Raw genomic sequence first — 19,206 nt, 5'->3', positions numbered from 1 at the left:
CCTCCTATTTTCCTGAAGGGTTAGAGAGATTACTCCACCCAATTGAGTGTGTACATTGTTCCCTCCTTGAGGCAATTCTAATGAGATTGAGGTCTTTGAGCCAAATCTGATGAGTGTTAGGCTCATTTACTGCCCAGATTAAACAGATTACTCTACCCAGTTGAGTATATCTGTTAGTCCCTCCTTGAGGCAGCTCTGATGAGTTTAAGGTCTTTGAGCCTTTTCTGATGAGTATAAAATTCATTTACTGCCCTGCTCCTCTCCCATCTCTTCCCCTACTCCATAAGCCTTTTCCTGTTTCTTTCATGTAGGATTTCACCTCTGCCCTTCCCCCTCCCCCAGTGAATTCCCTTCACCCCTCAATTTAACCCTAAAGATGTTATCACCTAGCTAAGTGACACAGTGGACAAAGCATCACCCCTGTACCCAGGGGGATCCCAGCCAAAACCTGGCCTCAGACACAAGACAGTCGACCACTGTACGACCCCAGGTATGTCCCCCAGCTCCAATTTTTTATGGTTCTCTAGGGTCTTGTATTTGAAAGTCAAATTTGCCATTCAGTTCAGGTCTTTTCATCACAAATATCTGAAAGTCTTCTTTTTAATTAAAGTCCCATTTTTTCTGCTGAAAGATAATGCTGTGTTTTGCTGGGTAGGTGATTCTTGGTTGTGTAAAGAATTAATTGTTATTTGAGGTTTTTATGCCTTGGCAAGCACTGGCCTAGGGCTCCGCAAACCGCATGGTGCTCCACCCACTGGTTGTAGCTGTTGCCAGGGCTCTGGCACCTCACGTCATCACCACTAGCCGACACCTACATGGGCCTGGCAAAATTATGATTGGAAGCCTAGTGAGGGCAGTCATGTGACTGTCAGAGCGGCCATCCCATTGGCTGGGGCTGTATGGAGTTTTTCTAGGTTTGAGGGAGAATTCGGCATTCTAGGTGGAAGCTGGAAAGCGACAGGCGTTCTGCTGAGTATTTTCAGCTGATTCCTGGGCAGTGGTATTTTTCAGGTATTATAATTTCCCTTTTCCCGTTTTATTTCCTTTCCCTTGATCCTACTGATCCTGTTTGTGTTTTTTTTTTTTTAAGTTCGTTCTTGTTAAAATAAATCTTGTTCTGTTTTGAGGGAGGCTGCCGGTCTCCTTCCTTGCCCCAATATTGTGGTGAGCAGCTTAGCTAGTACTCCTCAATTAAAAATTGGTCCCCACAGTTGTAATCCCATTTCCTTTGCCCTCTGGAATATCATATTCCATGCCCTCCAGTCCTTTAATGTAGAAGCTGCTAGATCTTGTGCTATCCTGACTGGGGCTCCACAGTACTTGAATTCTTTCTTTTTGGCAGCTTGCAATATTTTCTCCTTGACCTGAGAGCTCTGAAATTTGGCTATAATATTCCTAGGAGTTTTCCTTTTGGGATCTCTTTCTGGAGGTGATTGGTGGATTCTTTCAATTTCTATTTTAGCTTCTTCTTCTAGAATTTCAGGGCAATTTTCCCTGAGAATATCTTGGAAGATGGTGTCTAAGCGCTTTCCTTGATCATGGTTTCCAGGTAGAGCAATAATTTTCAAATTATCTCTCCTGGACCTATTTTCCAGGTCAGCAGTTTTTCTCAGAAGATATTTCACATTGCCCTCTATTTTTTCATTCATTTGGATTTGCTTTATTGTGTCTTGGTTTCTCATAAAGTCACTGGCTTCTATTTGTTCAATACTCATTCTTAGGCAATTATTTTCATTATAGAGCTTTTGTACCTCCTTTTCCCTTTGGCCAATTTGACTTTTCAAGCTGTTGACTGTTTTCTCATGTCTTTCCTGCATCACCCTCATTTCTCTTTCCATTTTTTCCTCTACCTCTCTAACTTTATCTTCAAAGTCCTTTTTGAGCACCTCTATGGCCTGAGACCAATTCATATTTTTCTTGGAAGCTTTAGATATAGGGGCCCTGATGTTGACATCTTCCTCTGAGGGTGCCCCTTGGTCTTCCTTGTTACTGAAGAAATTTTCTATGATCCTCACCTTTCTCTGTCTGCTCATCTTGCCTTCCTTTTACTAGACTTTTAGCTCCTTAAAGTGGGGCACTGTTTCCAGGCTTCAGTATCCCAAGCTTAAGAAGTCCCAGGTGGTACGATTTAAGGAGAATCAGGCTCTTCACTTGCCCGGCCTGTTTCCTGGTCCTTAGATGACCCCAGACCAACTTGCTAATCAACCAGCTTTGTGTGTTGTGATTTGTGGTTGTTAGCTCTGATGAGCCTGTGCCCCTCCCCCACCTGGGCCACTGCTACTCAAGCCTACCTCCTGGTTCTCAGCAGGGGTGTAAAATCCAAGCTCTGCCTTAGCACCAGCAAAGACCCCAGTAGTCTCCCCCCTGCCCAGGGTTCAGCCCACTCACCAGACTGTGAGCTTAGTTCCAGACAACACTGGTGCTTCAGCTGATTCAAAGGCTCTGGGGGTCTGCTTCCCTGGTGAGGCCTTCCTGGGACTGGATCTATGTCATGGTGACTGTGGGGTTGGGCGCAATTGCTCTATTAGCACAGCAGCTCCCTCCTTCTGACCTTCCAAGCCGTTCTTGGTTAGAAGATGATTTCAGCACATTCTTCTGAGCTCTACTATTTCAAGATTTTATTTTATTTTTAAAAAATTTTATTTATTTTTTTGGCGGGGCAATGGGGGATAAGTGACTTGCCCAGGGTCACACAGCTAGTAAGTGTCAAGTATCTGAGGCCGGATTTGAACTCAGGTACTCCTGAATCCAGGGCTGGTGCTTTATCCACTGCACCACCTAGGTTCCCCCTATTTCAAGATTTTAAATAAACAATACACATCAGACAACTATGTTTTTAATATTTAATACGTCATAGAGCAAACTTGCTATTTACTAATGAGCTCATTATAAGTTCACACACTCTCTTACAAAATTTCTCAAAGTTTCCCAATATATCCTTTAAAATGATCAACATATACTCCAGTAGCAATTCTGTTCATTTTTTGTTCATAGTGAGTGACTGAACTTACTGTACTTAAATATTTCCATTTTTGCCAGAAAGCTAAAAACCACCCATTTTTCACATGGATGGCCTTCAAAATTCAACTAGTAAAATGGAGAATGTTTTTGCATTTAATCCTTTAATCAGTGCTTACACTTCAAGGGAGTGGGAAAGAATGACATTAAAAAAAGGACTCATGTACAGTTATTTTTTCCCAATAGGCTTAGTGAACACAATTCTACATGATGTGAATTTATTTATACAATAGAAAGAAAAAAAGTGTCTTAATTCAGACCCCTTTTTTGGGTTGTCATGGTACTTATCCATCCAAACCTGAAGATAAATTTGAAAAATTTTCACATCCTTTTGAAAATGATGTTAAGACAAGGACACTGATACTGAGAATGATACTGAAAATGAATAAAAGGGTGAAGATTATTACATACATCTTAATGATGACTGGTAGTTTCTTTGGTTAAATATATAGGTCCACCAAATTTCTTCCTTTCCTCTGTAAGCTCTTGTGTAGCTTATCTGTATATTTATTAGGCTGACAGCTAGACTGCAAATAGCATTCATTTGCTAGTGCAAAGAAATAAAATTACTGTAAATTGGGACACAGAATCTGTCATTATAAATCCATTGTTTGGAAGAGAACACAGTTCAGTTTGTTTCATTACAAAGGATTCCTTTAGGACATAAGACCCAACATTTACTTCCTGATTTGAGAAAAACAAACAAACCTCCAATTCAAGAAGTGTCTGTTTAAAGCTTGCTAAGTTTCTGAAACTGAGAAACTAAATTTAGAACCTGTTCAGAAGCTTTGATATTCTTGGCTCCCAAGTATGCAGCACTGTTCACACCAGTTTCCTCCAAAAAATATCGATAATTGACCATCATCCCACAGGATGAAGTAGTACCTTTGAGGCTCAAATCTGCCAACCAATTGATCCGCCACATCACTGCCCCATTCTGCAGATGAAAGTTTGCCACTGGGTTGAGGGCATAACCACGATGCTTCTCTCCATATAAGTACCAAGCACAGAGTCTCATCAAAGGGGACTGTAATACCTTAACCAGTTTTTCAGATTTCACCCATTCATTGCTAGTTAAAAGTATCTTCAAAGTTTCACTTATAGGGCCACCTATGATATCTGAGATTTCATTGCACTCAGAATCTGTAAAGAGTTCATTTCTCCCAAGTTCCTTAGTTTGAGAACTCAGTGTTCCAAGAAGCCATTTGGTGAATCCAGGTATAGGTGACAGGCTTGAAAAAGTTTCAAGATGAGGAAATTCCTTCTATAAATAGAAGAAAAAGAAACCTTTTATCTAAATGAACAAAATCTATATTTTCCTAACATATAAAAGTAACTTTAAAATTTCTTATGTTGCTAAAATACTGCATATCAACAATTTGCATTACATTTTCAGCAATTTGAACTCATTTCTTTAGAAGAAAAGATTGGTGAATGTCAATATTGTTACTAAATGATCCTCAAGAAAAGTTTCTATATAATTGGGCAGTGAGAGATTAGCACCTTTTAAAGAGATACATACTTTTGTACTTCCATTCTTAAGGATATTTTAAGTGAAATAAATTAGTATGTCTGATTACACTTTCTAGGGCACTATGATAATTTTTGTTTATATGGATACTTCTTCAAGTGAGGCCATCTATAAACCTTATTCAATAGCCATCATAGGAGGCAATAAGCTTCTCCACACATGGCCAGGCTGTTTTTCATAAAACAGATACACAGCTTTTCTCTGGGCCCATATTCAAAGCCTCCCCAAGCTGGTAGTTGCTGCCAAAGCTCATCCACTGGCAAAAACTTCAAGAACTCAGGGTCACTTCCATGTTACAATGAGGCACTGAAGTAGAACTTTAATGGTGATAGATATGCTAATGTGATACATCATTCTTAAGTGCAAACTCTTCATTTCTAAGCAGCAAATCAACCATAAAGTAACACAACAATGACAATAGCAAAGTGTTCAGTGGCTAGGGAAAGTGCTTAAATGTAATTGCCACTATTTTCTGATCCATATTAGTCAAGCTCTCTTAGCTCTGTCTTGGGCTTTTTCTGACCAGGAGGAAAAAGGGGCATATTAATTTTCTAAAAAAACTCTTATAAATTCTCATACATGCTATCTTCTCCACTACTATGGGGGTGGGGTGAGGAGCAGAGGGCTATTTGCCTGCACATTTCCTGATTTCTTCCTTGTACCTAGGCATACACAAAGATGCTACTAGAGATACTGCCTACTCTTTTGCCATTGCTATAATGCTGGGAAAAGTAGAAAGAAGAGAGCAAAATATTAGCAATAATGCTGACATTTATATAGCACTTCATGAATTAGAAAGTATATTACATAATATCATCTTATCTGATCTTCAAAGCCAACATATGAGGCAAAGTCCAAGTAAACTTATTTCTTTTCTTTTTTTTTTTTGGGTAAGGCAATTGGGGTTAAGTGACTTGCCCAGGGTCACACAGCTTGTAAGTGTAAAGTGTCTGAGGTTGGACTTGAACTCAGGTCCTCCTGAATCCAGGGCTGGTACTCTATCCACTGTGCCACCTAGCTGCCCCAAGTATACTTATTTCACAGAACAGAGAAACTGAGGCATAAAGAAGCACTGTCTCATGTCATACAATTATTAACTATGACCATATTTAAAGATATTGTGAATATAAATCAGTTAAAAGGGAATAACTATAATGCCAGCATATATGTATATATTTAGTGCATAAGGTTATAGTTTTAATCATTTTATGCCCTGCTCTTTTTCTATTACTTCAAACTGCTTGTAAAGGAATATGAAAAACATAGAGCACTTTCCTAACAGGAATCAGTCTGTTAATATTTTTTATTGGAAATAGTTCTTAAAAGGTTCCATATTACTGTCACTACCAAATGTATTATCTCCTTTGTGGAAGAACTAAAATAGGTTATTAATTAAATAACAAATCTTCAATTAAAAATTGTGTATAAGATCCTTTTAGAATAAGGGATTATTTTATTTTTTGCTTAGCATCTATTGTAGTGCCTTGCGTGCAGTATGCACAAAATAAATTTTTATTTGTTTAATTGAATGAAATATGAAGAATACTTGAAAAAATATAAACAAGGTCCTGGTTCTCAAAGTGCTTATGTGGAATAAGGGGAGATACACTACATTCACATTCACACATACAAATAATCTATGGTAAAAACAAAGTCCTATATTAAGCCTTAGAAACAAAGATTATTTCCTTGGGGATGAGAAAGAGGAGTAGAAAATAGAGAAAGGCTTCACTTAAGTGAAAGGAACAATATGAAAAAAGATTCAAAAGTATAGGCTGTATTTAGGGGAAAACAAAAGGCCTAGTTTAATTATAATGTAAGGTAACTTAGAGAGTGCATGGTGTTAGAAAAAAGTAGGGAAGGTAGACTGGTACTAGATTTTAGGGCCTAGAATGATAGTGTCATAAAATTGCAGAGATAGAAGAGAGAAAATCTGACAGTCGAGTCGAAGTTTTTTAAGGATAATTTAAAAATGAGTATATTTGTAGGTAGCAAAGAAGAAGCCAGTCAATATAAAGGAAATCTCTAAGATGCCTTTATATTGACTGGTTCAACTTGACTGTCAAATTTCTCTCTTCTCCTGATAACTATCAAACATCTAGAAAGAAGCATCTAAGTTTGCTTCCAATTGGCATCCACTACATCAATAACCACTCCTCAATTTCATTTTGCAATACCAGTCCTTTGAAACTGTTCTTGCCAATGTTATTGACAAGTTGTTAACTGGTAAATTCAATGGCCTTTTCTTAGTTCTCACACTCTTTGATCCTTCAGCAGCTTTTGACACTGCTGACTATATGCTGCTTCTGGGCACCCTCATTCCCTGACTTTCACAATACTTCATTCTCCTGGTTCTCCTCCAAAGTCTCTACCCATTCCATAGTCTCCTTGACTATATTATCATTAATCTCTCTCTTAGCATGGGTTTTCCATGTGATCAGAGAATTGTAAATTTAGAGCTAGAAGAGACATTGGAGGGCACTCAGTTCAAACCTCTTGTTTTACCAATGAGGGAATTGAGGTACAGAGGTTAAGTGATTTATTTAGTGTCACAGAGCTAGTATGTCACAAATAGGATTCAAATTCAGGGTTTTCTGACTCCAAAGTTTATTGTCTATGCCACCTTTTCTTCTCTTTCTCCATTCTTCTCAGTGATCTCATCTGTTCCCATGAATTTATATGCCATAGGAGTCATATGACTCCCAAAGCTATAAATATTGCTCTATCTGACATTGTCACCTATAGGCTGAACATCTCTACTCCAGGCAGTCTCTTGGACATCTGAAATACCATGTTTAAAGTGGAATTGATTCCCTATTTCTGTTGTGGGCACTACCATTCTCTTAGTCACTCGGGTTAAATTACCCTTGATTACCTTTGAATATTCCCTGCACCCCATTCCTTATATCCAATGTTGCTAACTCTTGCTGATTCTAACTCCACAGCACTTCTCATATCCATCCCCTTTACTCATACAGTCAGTCACCCACTTAATATGGGTACTCGTTATCTCTTACTTGGACTATTTTAATAGATTTCTAATAGATACACTAATCTCCCTGTATCAAGTTTCTTCCCTCCAAACCCATCCTGTACATAGACATCAAAATAAATTTTCTAGAACCAAGTCTAACTGTAGAACTCCTATAGAACAAGCAAAAAACCTCCAGTTATTCCTGAATACTTCTTCAATAAAATAAAAATGTCTCATCCTGGCATGTAAAGTATTTACAGTTTGGTTTCTATCTACTTGCTATCCTTATTTCATACTACTCCCTTTTATATTTTCTATTCTCCAACCAATCTATATTCTATTTTCTTTATCTGTGCATAATAAACTAACATCCATGCCTAGAATGCACTCCTTTTTTTGGGGGGGGGCAGGGCAATGAGGGTTAAGTGACTTGCCCAGGGTCACACAGCTAGTAAGTGTCATGTGTCTGAGGTCAGATTTGAACTCAGCTCCTCCTGAATCCAGAGCTGGTCCTTTATCCACTGCACCACCTAGATGCCCCCTTAGAATGCACTCCTTTCTTCATTTCTACCATTTCTAATCTTCCTTTAAAGCCAGCTTGGTTGTCATTTCTTCCATGATTTCCTTGATCTATAGGTGCTTTCTCAAATGATCTTGGTATTATAATCATGTCTATACATGTCATATTACCACCAGAAAAATATAAGGTCCTTGAGGGCAAGTATTGTTTTGTTTTGTCTCTATTAACAGCACTATGCACAGTGCATTCCATATAATGGCTCTTTTTGTTTGTTTGTTTGTTTGTTTTTTTTTTTGGGGGGGGGCAGGGCAACAAGGGTTAAGTGACTTGCCCAACATCACACAGCTAGTACATGTCAAGTGACTGAGGCTGGATTTGAACTCAGGTGCTCCTGAATCCAGGGCCAGTGCTCTATCCACTGCGCCACCTAGCTGTCCCCCATGTAATGATTCTTAATAAATATTTCTTAAATTGAATAAAAATGTAAGTCTATAGCTGGAAAGAATGGTTAGGGAATAGTGATAAAGATTTGGAAATCTTTTGCATGGAGGTAATAATTGAAGCCATGAGGACTGATGAAACTGCTAAAAGAAAGAACATAGAAAGCAGAGATCACTTTGGAGGTGGGAAGAGAAAGGAGATCGAGGAGAGGAATCAGAGAAGCGGCAGAAAGGAAGAGAACTAGTAGGAAGCTAACGGTGGGGTGTGGGTAGTCTGTACTATAGAGAAGTCAAGGAAATTGTAGAATGAGAAAACAAAAACAAAATCCTTGTCAAGGAGTTATAAATTCAGAAAATATGCAGGAGATACCTATCTTTCTAATACCCAGGAGATATCTATTGCTACAATACCAGGAAATGACATGGATCCCAGGATTCCTTTAAAAATATGGACAAAGTGCTTGTAAAACCTTTGCTGAGTGCTAGTGAGAAAAGGAAATTTTAAATTTGCTCCTTACTCTATAATACTTTGTGAAATCAAGAGACACACATATGAAAAGTTAAGTGACAATATAGAAAAGTAAATGATAAACACCAAAATGTTGTGTGTTTTCTTTGTGGAAAGGACAAAGGGGAAAACAGTGGGCTTGGGTATCTGAAAGGACTTAAAAAGGTAGGAAGAGAAATGAGTTAAAAGGTAGATAGGATTGAAGGAGACAGAAAGAAGAAAGGGCATTCCAAACAAGAGGAGGAATAACATAAAGATTAGGTTTTGGTTGAGCAATCAGACTATTCTTTAGTGAAGTGAATGCCTCTGAGATTTGGTCTTGGTTGAACATCTTAGAAAATACCTTGGATGAAATCTTATATAGTATGGTTATTAGATTTATAGAAGACACAAGGCTCTGGAAGACAGATTAAGTTAGAGGACAGATAAAATGGGGAACCTGTTTTAGCATCAAGATGATGAATTTAGGCTTAAATAGTTTGAGTTTAATGTGGAAGCAGAACATTTTAATGGAAATGCCTAGACAAGAGAGGATTTTGGGTGAAAGGTAGGAACCATAGATATGTAACTGGGGTTCATCCAAATAGAAATGGACAGCTAAAGCTATAGTGGATAAGTTTTTCAAGGGGCAGTAAGGGCTTAATATTGCTCAAATTTTCATATTTTAGTTGGCTAACAAGTTACAAAGTAATATTAAATATAAATAGCTGATGAAAGAATAAAGCTAAGGTGTTTACTGGTTGATAGTTCAAATCTATGGTTCATTGTGAGACCAACAAAGACATGTATATAACTTGAACACACAAATAAAAATACAAACAAAAACCCACTCAATGAAGATGAGGACATGCAAAACAACATGACCACATTTGCCAAACATACCTGCAGCTCCTTAACAACTCGTTTTATAAGAAAACTTCCCAATTCAACACCTTGTAGGCCTTGCTGTGTCAAACTGATAGAATAGAAAATTGCAGTGACAATTTTGTTTTTGTCTTCTGTTTCCGAAGAAGAAAATTCTTTCACTATTGCCTGAAAAAACATATATAATGTTTTACGAATATGATTTAAATACATATAAAATTATAATCCTTTAATTTTGGACTGCAAAGTAAATACCTATAGAATGGGAATGTAATAAAACCTCAAAAATGACATCTTTAAGGTAAGCAGATTTACAGATGGAAAATGTTACCTGTCCACAGCAAAGCAAGGAAGGACAGGAGATAGATTAGTGGAATGGGAATCAGAGAACTGGGTTTTAGCCTTATAGCTTTTTTTTGGGGGGGGAGGGGGGCAATGAGGGTCAAGTGACTTGCTCAGGGTCACACAGCTAGTAAGTGTCAAGCATCTGATACTGGATTTGAATTCGGGTCTTCCTGAGTCCAGGGCCAGTGCTTTATCCACTTCACTACCTAGCTGCCCTAGCCTTATAGCTTTACCAGTAAAATACTTTCACAGTTTGAGAAGTGGTTTCCTCATTTGTAAAATGAAGATGTTGGATTAAATGAACTTCAAGATCTTTACTCTTCTCTTTTCTAATCTAAATAGCTCTATATTTTCCACTTATTTCTTCATTTTTTTAAAAAAAAATCACTTTTCAAATATGGAGATTTAAACCAGAAATGCTTGTAAATGCAAATCTAACTGCTGATAAAATTTTCAGATACCAATAAACACTGTCTACCAGAAGGTAATCTCAAATTATCTTTGAGATACTATGCCTTACTCCTACTAAAACATTTCATTATTAGGCAAATGATAGCATTATACTTATGACTGATTTATAGATTCACTATTCGTTCGTTTAACATAAGATTTATATATACTTACTTGCCCAGAAAAATGTGCTATGCACTGGGGAAAATATATAGATGATTAAGACATAATCTACCTTCATGGAGTTTACAATCCAGGAGGGAGGATGTGACACATTCAAAAACACACAGTAACTATATTTCAGAATAAAACATGATAAGAATATGAGAGGTAGAAAGTGCTTCTTTGGAAAGAAAAGACCATTTATGATTATGGGGTTGGGGGAGATCAAATCAGGAAATACTTCATGGAAAAGGTAGCACATTTGGGCAGGGCCCTGAAGGATAAATAGGACTTGGGATTATTGGCAGAAGAGGAGAGAGAGAGAGAGAAAGCATTCCAACATAAACCCAGGCAGATAGGTAAGAAAGTGCTAAGTATGTACAGGGAAGGTATTCTATTTTGCTTGTGACTATTATTTCCAAGATATTGTTTGCCATTCTTTCTCTAACCAGTGTGGTCCAATTCTCTATTTCTACAGATTTGTTGAAAGGTGTTTTACACTTAGTGAAACTCTGTCAAACGCCTTGCTGAAATTTAGGTATGCTAGAGTCCTAATCATCTAGCAGTTTTATAATGTATACAATGAGGAGGTTAGATTTGATTACCTCTAAGGTCCCTTTCCACTTGTAACAGTCTGTGACACTTCCTCCATCTACTAGTCTAGTATTCCTATCTATACTTGGCTACTCAAGAGAAAGTACGATTTTCTATTTTTCCTTGTATCCCCAAGGCTTGGTACTTAGTAGGCAATTAATACTTATTGACTAACCTGTCAAAAAGGAAAGCAGATGTTCTTAATAAACCCATTATATTTCATAACAATCAACAATCGCCTAAGTGTTCACAAACTATCCACTTAATAATCTATTCTAGAATTTCCCCAGAAATTTAAACTTGGTTATTTATAGTTTGAAGAATCTATATTTTTCCTTTTTGAAAAATATTTGCTGCCCCATTCCGTTATTCCTCCATTCTTTTTGTTTTTTTCAAAGATCACCAATGGCAGTTTGGCAATTTGCAAATTCTTTAAGACCAAGGTTAACTGCCCTTAGTAAAAACACCCACCTACCCTTAAAATTCCCTTATTTGAGTTTCAATTCCCTGACAACAATCTTTTGTTAGAGATAATCTAAACTCCTTCACCCTGTACTTCCTATTCTGAATATCATTCTCTTTTAAGTAAAACAGAAGTAGACCCAGCTTCTTGCTATTCTTTATCAATATCTTTCTTTTTTTTTAAATTTTTCTTAGCAAAAACCATTTATTTTATTTTCCATTTACATGTAAGGGTAGTTTTCAACATTCATTTTCATAAGATTTAGAGTTCCAAATTTTTCTCCCTCCCTCCCCCCCTTTCCTCCTCACTCCACAAGATCACAACCAGGTTGTATATGTACAATCCACAAGTGCTCTTTTTATTAGTTCTTTCTATAGGAGTGCATAGTAAGCTTCTTCATTAGTTCCTTGGGATTGATTGTCTTGGGTCATTGCACTGCTGAGAGTAGTTAAGTCATTCACAATTGCTCATTGAACAATACTGCTGTCACTATGCACAATGTCCTCTCAGCTCTGCTCACTTCACTATACATCGATGTTCATTAGTCTTTCCAGGATTTTGGGGGATCATCCTGTTTGTCATTTCCTGTAGCACAAGACCATTCCACTACAATCATATAACACATCTTTTTCCATCATTCCTCAATTGATGGACATTCCCTTGATTCTCAATTCTTAGCCTCCACCAAGAGTTGCTATAAATATTTTTTGTACAATTTTTTCCCCTTTTCTCTTTTTCATGATTACTATTTTTAACTGTTTCCCTTCCATCCTATTCCCTTCCCCATGATATTTATTCTATTATCCATCTTCTTTCATCCTATCACTCTTCAAAAGGGATTTGCTTCTGTCTGTCCCCTCCCCTACTCTGTCCTTCCTTCTTTTGCCCCTCTCTCTTTATCTCCTTCTCCTCCTATTTTCCTGAAGGGTTAGAGAGATTACTCCACCCAATTGAGTGTGTACATTGTTCCCTCCTTGAGGCAATTCTAATGAGATTGAGGTCTTTGAGCCAAATCTGATGAGTGTTAGGCTCATTTACTGCCCAGATTAAACAGATTACTCTACCCAGTTGAGTATATCTGTTAGTCCCTCCTTGAGGCAGCTCTGATGAGTTTAAGGTCTTTGAGCCTTTTCTGATGAGTATAAAATTCATTTACTGCCCTGCTCCTCTCCCATCTCTTCCCCTACTCCATAAGCCTTTTCCTGTTTCTTTCATGTAGGATTTCACCTCTGCCCTTCCCTCTCCCCCAGTGAATTCCCTTCACCCCTCAATTTAACCCTAAAGATGTTATCACCTAGCTAAGTGACACAGTGGACAAAGCATCACCCCTGTACCCAGGGGGATCCCAGCCAAAACCTGGGCTCAGACACAAGACAGTCGACCACTGTATGGCCCCAGGTATGTCCCCCAGCTCCAATTTTTTATGGTTCTCTAGGGTCTTGTATTTGAAAGTCAAATTTGCCATTCAGTTCAGGTCTTTTCATCACAAATATCTGAAAGTCTTCTTTTTAATTAAAGTCCCATTTTTTCTGCTGAAAGATAATGCTGTGTTTTGCTGGGTAGGTAATTCTTGGTTGTAATCCCATTTCCTTTGCCCTTTGGAATATCATATTCCATGCCCTCCAGTAGTCCTTTAATGTAGAAGCTGCTAGATCTTGTGCTATCCTGACTGGGGCTCCACAGTACTTGAATTCTTTCTTTTTGGCAGCTTGCAATATTTTCTCCTTGACCTGAGAGCTCTGAAATTTGGCTATAATATTCCTAGGAGTTTTCCTTTTGGGATCTCTTTCTGGAGGTGATCGGTGGATTCTTTCAATTTCTATTTTAGCTTCTGCTTCTAGAATTTCAGGGCAATTTTCCCTGAGAATATCTTGGAAGATGGTGTCTAAGCGCTTTCCTTGATCATGGTTTCCAGGTAGAGCAATAATTTTCAAATTATCTCTCCTGGACCTATTTTCCAGGTCAGCAGTTTTTCTCAGAAGATATTTCACATTGCCCTCTTTTTTTATTCATTTGGATTTGCTTTATTGTGTCTTGGTTTCTCATAAAGTCACTGGCTTCCATTTGTTCAATACTCATTCTTAGGCAATTATTTTCATCATAGAGCTTTTGTACCTCCTTTTCCATTTGGCCAATTTGACTTTTCAAGCTGTTGACTGTTTTCTCATGTCTTTCCTGCATCCCCCTCATTTCTCTTTCCATTTTTTCCTCTACCTCTCTAACTTTATCTTCAAAGTCCTTTTTGAGCACCTCTATGGCCTGAGACCAATTCATATTTTTCTTGGAAGCTTTAGATATAGGGGCCCTGATGTTGACATCTTCCTCTGAGGGTGCCCCTTGGTCTTCCTTGTTACTGAAGAAACTGTCTATGGTCCTCACCTTTCTCTGTCTGCTCATCTTGCCTTCCTTTTACTAGACTTTTAGCTCCTTAGAGTGGGGCCCTGTTTCCAGGCTTCAGTATCCCAAGCTTAAGAAGTCCCAGGTGGTACGATTTAAGGAGAATCAGGCTCTTCACTTGCCTGGCCTGTTTCCTGGTCCTTAGATGACCCCAGACCAACTTGCTAATCAACCAGCTTTGTGTGTTGTGGTTGTTAGCTCTGATGAGCCTGTGCCCCTCCCCCACCTGGGCCACTGCTACTCAAGCCTACCTCCTGGTTCTCAGCAGGGGTGTAAAATCCAAGTTCTGCCTTAGCACCAGCATAGACCCCAGTAGTCTCCCCCCTGCCCAGGGTTCAGCCCACTCACCAGACTGTGAGCTTAGTTCCAGACAACACTGGTGCTTCAGCTGATTCAGAGGCTCTGGGGGTCTGCTTCCCTGGTGAGGCCTTGCTGGGACTGGATCTATGTCATGGTGACTGTGGGGTTGGGCGCAACTGTTCTATTAGCACAGCAGCTCCCTCCTTCTGACCTTCCAAGCCATTCTTGGTTAGAAGATGATTTCAGCACATTCTTCTGTGAGTTTTGCTGCTCTGGGCATTTTCCTATGGTGTTATTTGGATGTTTTTTAGAGTGATTGTGTCATGAGTTCGGGAGCCCACTGCCTTTCCTCCACCATCATCAATATATTTCAATCCACTACAAGCAATAGTCCCATCTTTTCCTTATTCTTCTTCTTGAACCCTAAAATCTAAATATGGCTTGTTATTGTTAATATTTTTCATATTAGATCATACTATACTATCATTTTCCTGATAAGTATTGCAGGATTATGTTATTTTCATATTTGTGATTTCCCTTTTCTCCTTTACTGTCCATTAAAAAACATTTTGGCATTTATTATCTACAGTTAATTTTTTCATATGTCTATCTTGATTTTGTGAGGTGTTGTAGAGCAGGAAAGCAGGTCTAAATCACTTCATTACCAGTTCTGTTTTTTTATTTATTTGATTTTTGTTGTCCTTTTTTTTTTCTTTTAAGTGAGGCAATTGGGGTTAAGTGACTTGCCCAGGGTAACACAGCTAGTAAGTGTTAAGTGTCTGAGATCGGATTTGAACTCAGGTACTCCTGACTCCAGGGCCAGTGCTCTATCCACTGCGCCACCTAGCTGCCCTGATAATGTCCTTTTGAAACCTGTGCTCAATTCCTCAGTGAGCTTACCATGAAGCCACTTTGGCCTCATGTTTCTTTCTTACTCTACTGCAAAGGAATTACTTGTAACTGTACTACCAGCATTTCATTCTTGAGAATTTTATATTGCTCCTGTGTTAGAGTCTCAGGTGATATGACCTTATTCATCCTTTCTGAATTTTTTGAAATCTACTCTTCTAAAGCATAGGGTACATATTGAACTATACATGGATTTCCCCTCCTTATCTATTACTCACTCTAAGATGGCATTCACTTCATTTACTCTGAAGGTTCCCATATTTCCACTTTCCCAAATAGTTGGTTAGAATAAAGTCCAGAAATAGTTATTCTTGTCACTTCATCCACTTTATGGAGGATGATGTTATTAACTAAGAAAGTAAGGAATTTATCAGCTGCTTTATTAGTGGAGAGACCTTGAAAAACTGTATAGACAGCTGAAGTAATCTCATCATAATTACATTTCTGTCACAGTATCGGTTCTATGATTTACATTAGAAATTCGTCGTTTAATTTCTCTTTTTGATCATATGGTCTATAGTATGTATCCCTATATAGCTTCCGTTTTAGCTCCTTTTTATTTTTATCCATATGCTCCCTACTGCCCACAGCTAATAATAAACACCAAAATGTTGGACTAGTTTATAAGTTTTCCTTATTTTTTGGCCTTCCATATTTTCTTCTTTCATTAGAGTTTTCCTACTCTAGCTGAAGGTTCAAATATTCATTATAATTAATGAATATATTTTCTGATTATCTGAAAAAATGGACTATAATTCTGTATTTTTCAGTCAATGAGGCAATAACTATATTAGTTTACATACATCATTATAAAATAAAATTAAACAAAATGATACAATTTAATTTTTAAAAGTTAAATATCTACTGTCTAAAGTCCTGAATATACAAAGATGAAAAGTAACAAAATAATTATTTTGAAGACGCTTACTATCAAATAGAAGTGAAATAGCAATTGTACAAATGATTAAGAGGAAAGTTTAAAATGATTAAATATAAGAAGTCTACCAAAGGAGCTTGAGAGATTAAAGGAAAAAAAATCATTTCTCATTGAGATGATCAGAGAAAGCTCTTTGGAGAAAGTAGCATGTGGAGTGGAACATAAAGGAGAGAAAGGCTGCCAATATGCATAGCTGACCTAGGATGGGAAATGGAAGAAGAGGGGAATGACATGCACAAAAGTAAAGAAGTAGAAAAGGGCAAGCCTAGATCAGGGAATAAAGAGTTGTTCAGAAACCTGAGGACCTGGGAGTTTTGGTGGTGTTTATTTTATGTTGAATATTGTCAGAAAGGATACCTGGATATTGTTGGAAATCTCATTGGTCAAAGCCACATGCAAAACTATCAGTGGTTCCCCGGGTGTTGAACAGTGAGAAAAAAAATAACATCTTCGGTATGAACTAACACGTCGCTTCATGTCCATCCAGTTTTTGACAGGATGCACAGCCTCACACCTGAAGAGAAAATTTTAAGATGGCAAAATAATAGTTAATGATTTTTACATACAGCTAAGTCAGCACAAAACAAACAAACTTGTAAAACAGAGTTTTAGTTGATGCTCATCTCACCCTTATCTTGAATATAAAAATTTCAAGCATCTTAAATTCTGGCTATACTAAACATGATTAGCTATAATTATTATATATTACATGTTATTATAATTACATAATACAGTGTTATTTTGAGAGGCAGCATGGTGTAGGGGATCACAGAGCTAGTCTTAGAGCAGGTCAAGACCTGCTCTGCCACATAATGATCTTGAACCTGGACAAGTCATTTAACCTTTGAGTTCAACAGGACCCCCTAAAACTGGGAATTGCAGAAAAGTTGTTGATCAATATCGGTAATCGAGACTTTCCTCAGTGGAAGCTGCTCACATCAATGAAACCACAGATCAAAGCCTACACCTCTCCCCCAGACCCCAAAAAACTTATTAAAGTTTCAAAACTATAAAATAAACTTTAATATAGTAAAAGTTTTGAATAATATGTGGTAAAATACCTTTTGGATCTGATTTTACAAAATAGTGTTTTTCTTTAAAAGCCATATAAAAAAGTGATCATATTTAGTTTTGAATATCTATATACATACACACAATCTCTCACACATGTGTATATATGTACATGTATATGTATATATCTTTAATGAATTCATTTTTTTCTGATCAGCCTCCTCTTTCCATTTCACATGACCCCACTATTTACAATAAGTATAGGGTCATTTTGTTACTGTTTTCATTAGGCATAGTACAGAAACATACACTTTGAAGCTAGTTTTACCTTTATCTGAACTAATCAAGGCATCAGGAATAGAAATTCTTGATACTTACTCGCTGATTTTTTGTAGTACTTCACAAGGTGAGTGCCAGGTAACACGCTCTAGGTTTAAAAATCCTGTAGAAAACCAATCTGAAAGCATGTTCTTTAGCACTCCATTCATTTCCTGAAAAGGAAAGAACAATCAATAAATGAATTTAGGCCATAAAAACAGAGTCAATGTCATTCATAGTATATGAGAATGTGGGCCATCAGGTCACGTCAAAGATGACTGTGGAAGCTGCTTCTCTAAACAAATAACAAAAGGACATTCAACTATTTTTCTGACATAAATCTAGCCTTGGAAGCTGGAATATAAAGAAGATTAAGCCTCTAATTGGCTCATTTTAGTTCTGAAAATATGAATAATTGTAGTTCACTAAGATACCTAAATGGAAACTTTCAACTTTAAATACATTAAATAATATAATAATATATCAATTCACTATCTGGAGCAAAATGTAATTTGAAAGAAAATTATACAATAAAATAAGACTTGGCACTGGAATACGTTGATTAAGTTCTGACTTTGCAACTTCCTCTATGCGTGGCTCTGGGCAAGTCAACATCTCTGTGGCATCAGTTTTTTTTTCTAAATAAAACAATGCTTGTAGCATAATGTACAAGTATCAAATGAGAGGATGTGCATCAAGCAATTTAAAGCAAAACTAGAAATGTAAAGTTACTACTTAAAAATACATAATACAAATTCAGTTTAACAGTTAAGTATTTTTTAGTTATATAAAACATACTTCCATATTACTCATGTTGTTAAAAAAAAAGATAAAAAACTCAAGAAAAATAAAGTAAAAAAAGTATGCTTCAATCTGTATTCAGACACCATTAGTTCTTTCTCTGGGGATGGATAGCATTTTTCATCATGAGTTCTTCAGAGTTGCCTTGGGTCACTGTATTGGGAGAATAGCTAAGTCATTCACAACTAATCTTACAATATTGCTGTTACTTTGTGCACTATATATATATATATATATATATATATATATATATATATATATATATATATATAGAGAGAGAGAGAGAGAGAGAGAGAGAGAGAGAGAGAGAGAGAGAGGGGGGGGGGGCAATTGGGGTTAAGTGACTTGCCCAGAATCACACAACTAGTGTCAAGTGTCTGAGGCCGTATTTGAACTCAGATCCTCCTGACTCTAGGGCAAGTGCTCTATCCACTGCACCACCTAGCTGCCCCTGTGCACAGTATATTTAACTTTGCATCAGCTCATGTAAGTCTTTCCAGCTTTTTCTGAGAGCATACTGCTCATCATTTCTTATAGCACAATGGAATTCCATCACAATCACAATACCACAATTTGTTCAGCCATTTCCCAATTGATTTCCTCAATTTCTAATTTTTTTGCTACCAGAAAAGAGCTACTATTAATCGTTTTTTATGTATATTTT

At 37.3% G+C, this 19,206-nt stretch overlaps 1 protein-coding gene across 2 annotated transcripts in view; it reads right to left on the bottom strand.

The window, feature by feature from the left end:
* Window positions 1–2,829: 2,829 nt before the first annotated feature.
* Window positions 2,830–19,206, bottom strand: part of MLYCD (malonyl-CoA decarboxylase) — a 32,752-nt gene continuing 16,375 nt past the window's right edge. Inside the window, exons 2-5 of one of the 2 annotated variants that reach the window (XM_043987031.1) lie at window positions 17,802–17,914; window positions 16,770–16,926; window positions 9,874–10,023; window positions 2,830–4,282 (exon numbers count right to left, since the gene is read on the bottom strand). In XM_043987031.1, the coding sequence (XP_043842966.1) occupies window positions 3,749–4,282; window positions 9,874–10,023; window positions 16,770–16,926; window positions 17,802–17,914 (954 nt within the window). In that variant the 3' untranslated portion in view covers window positions 2,830–3,748. The remainder of the gene's footprint in view (window positions 4,283–9,873; window positions 10,024–16,769; window positions 16,927–17,801; window positions 17,915–19,206) is intronic. The other variant, XM_043987032.1, reaches the window with a different exon arrangement.

The sequence above is a fragment of the Dromiciops gliroides genome, chromosome 2, assembly GCF_019393635.1.
Source record: "Dromiciops gliroides isolate mDroGli1 chromosome 2, mDroGli1.pri, whole genome shotgun sequence".
In the NCBI taxonomy this organism is placed as follows: Eukaryota; Metazoa; Chordata; class Mammalia; order Microbiotheria; family Microbiotheriidae; genus Dromiciops; species Dromiciops gliroides.
The sequence above is the reverse complement of the archived record's forward strand: the minus strand, read 5'-3'. Positions and strand labels throughout refer to the sequence as shown.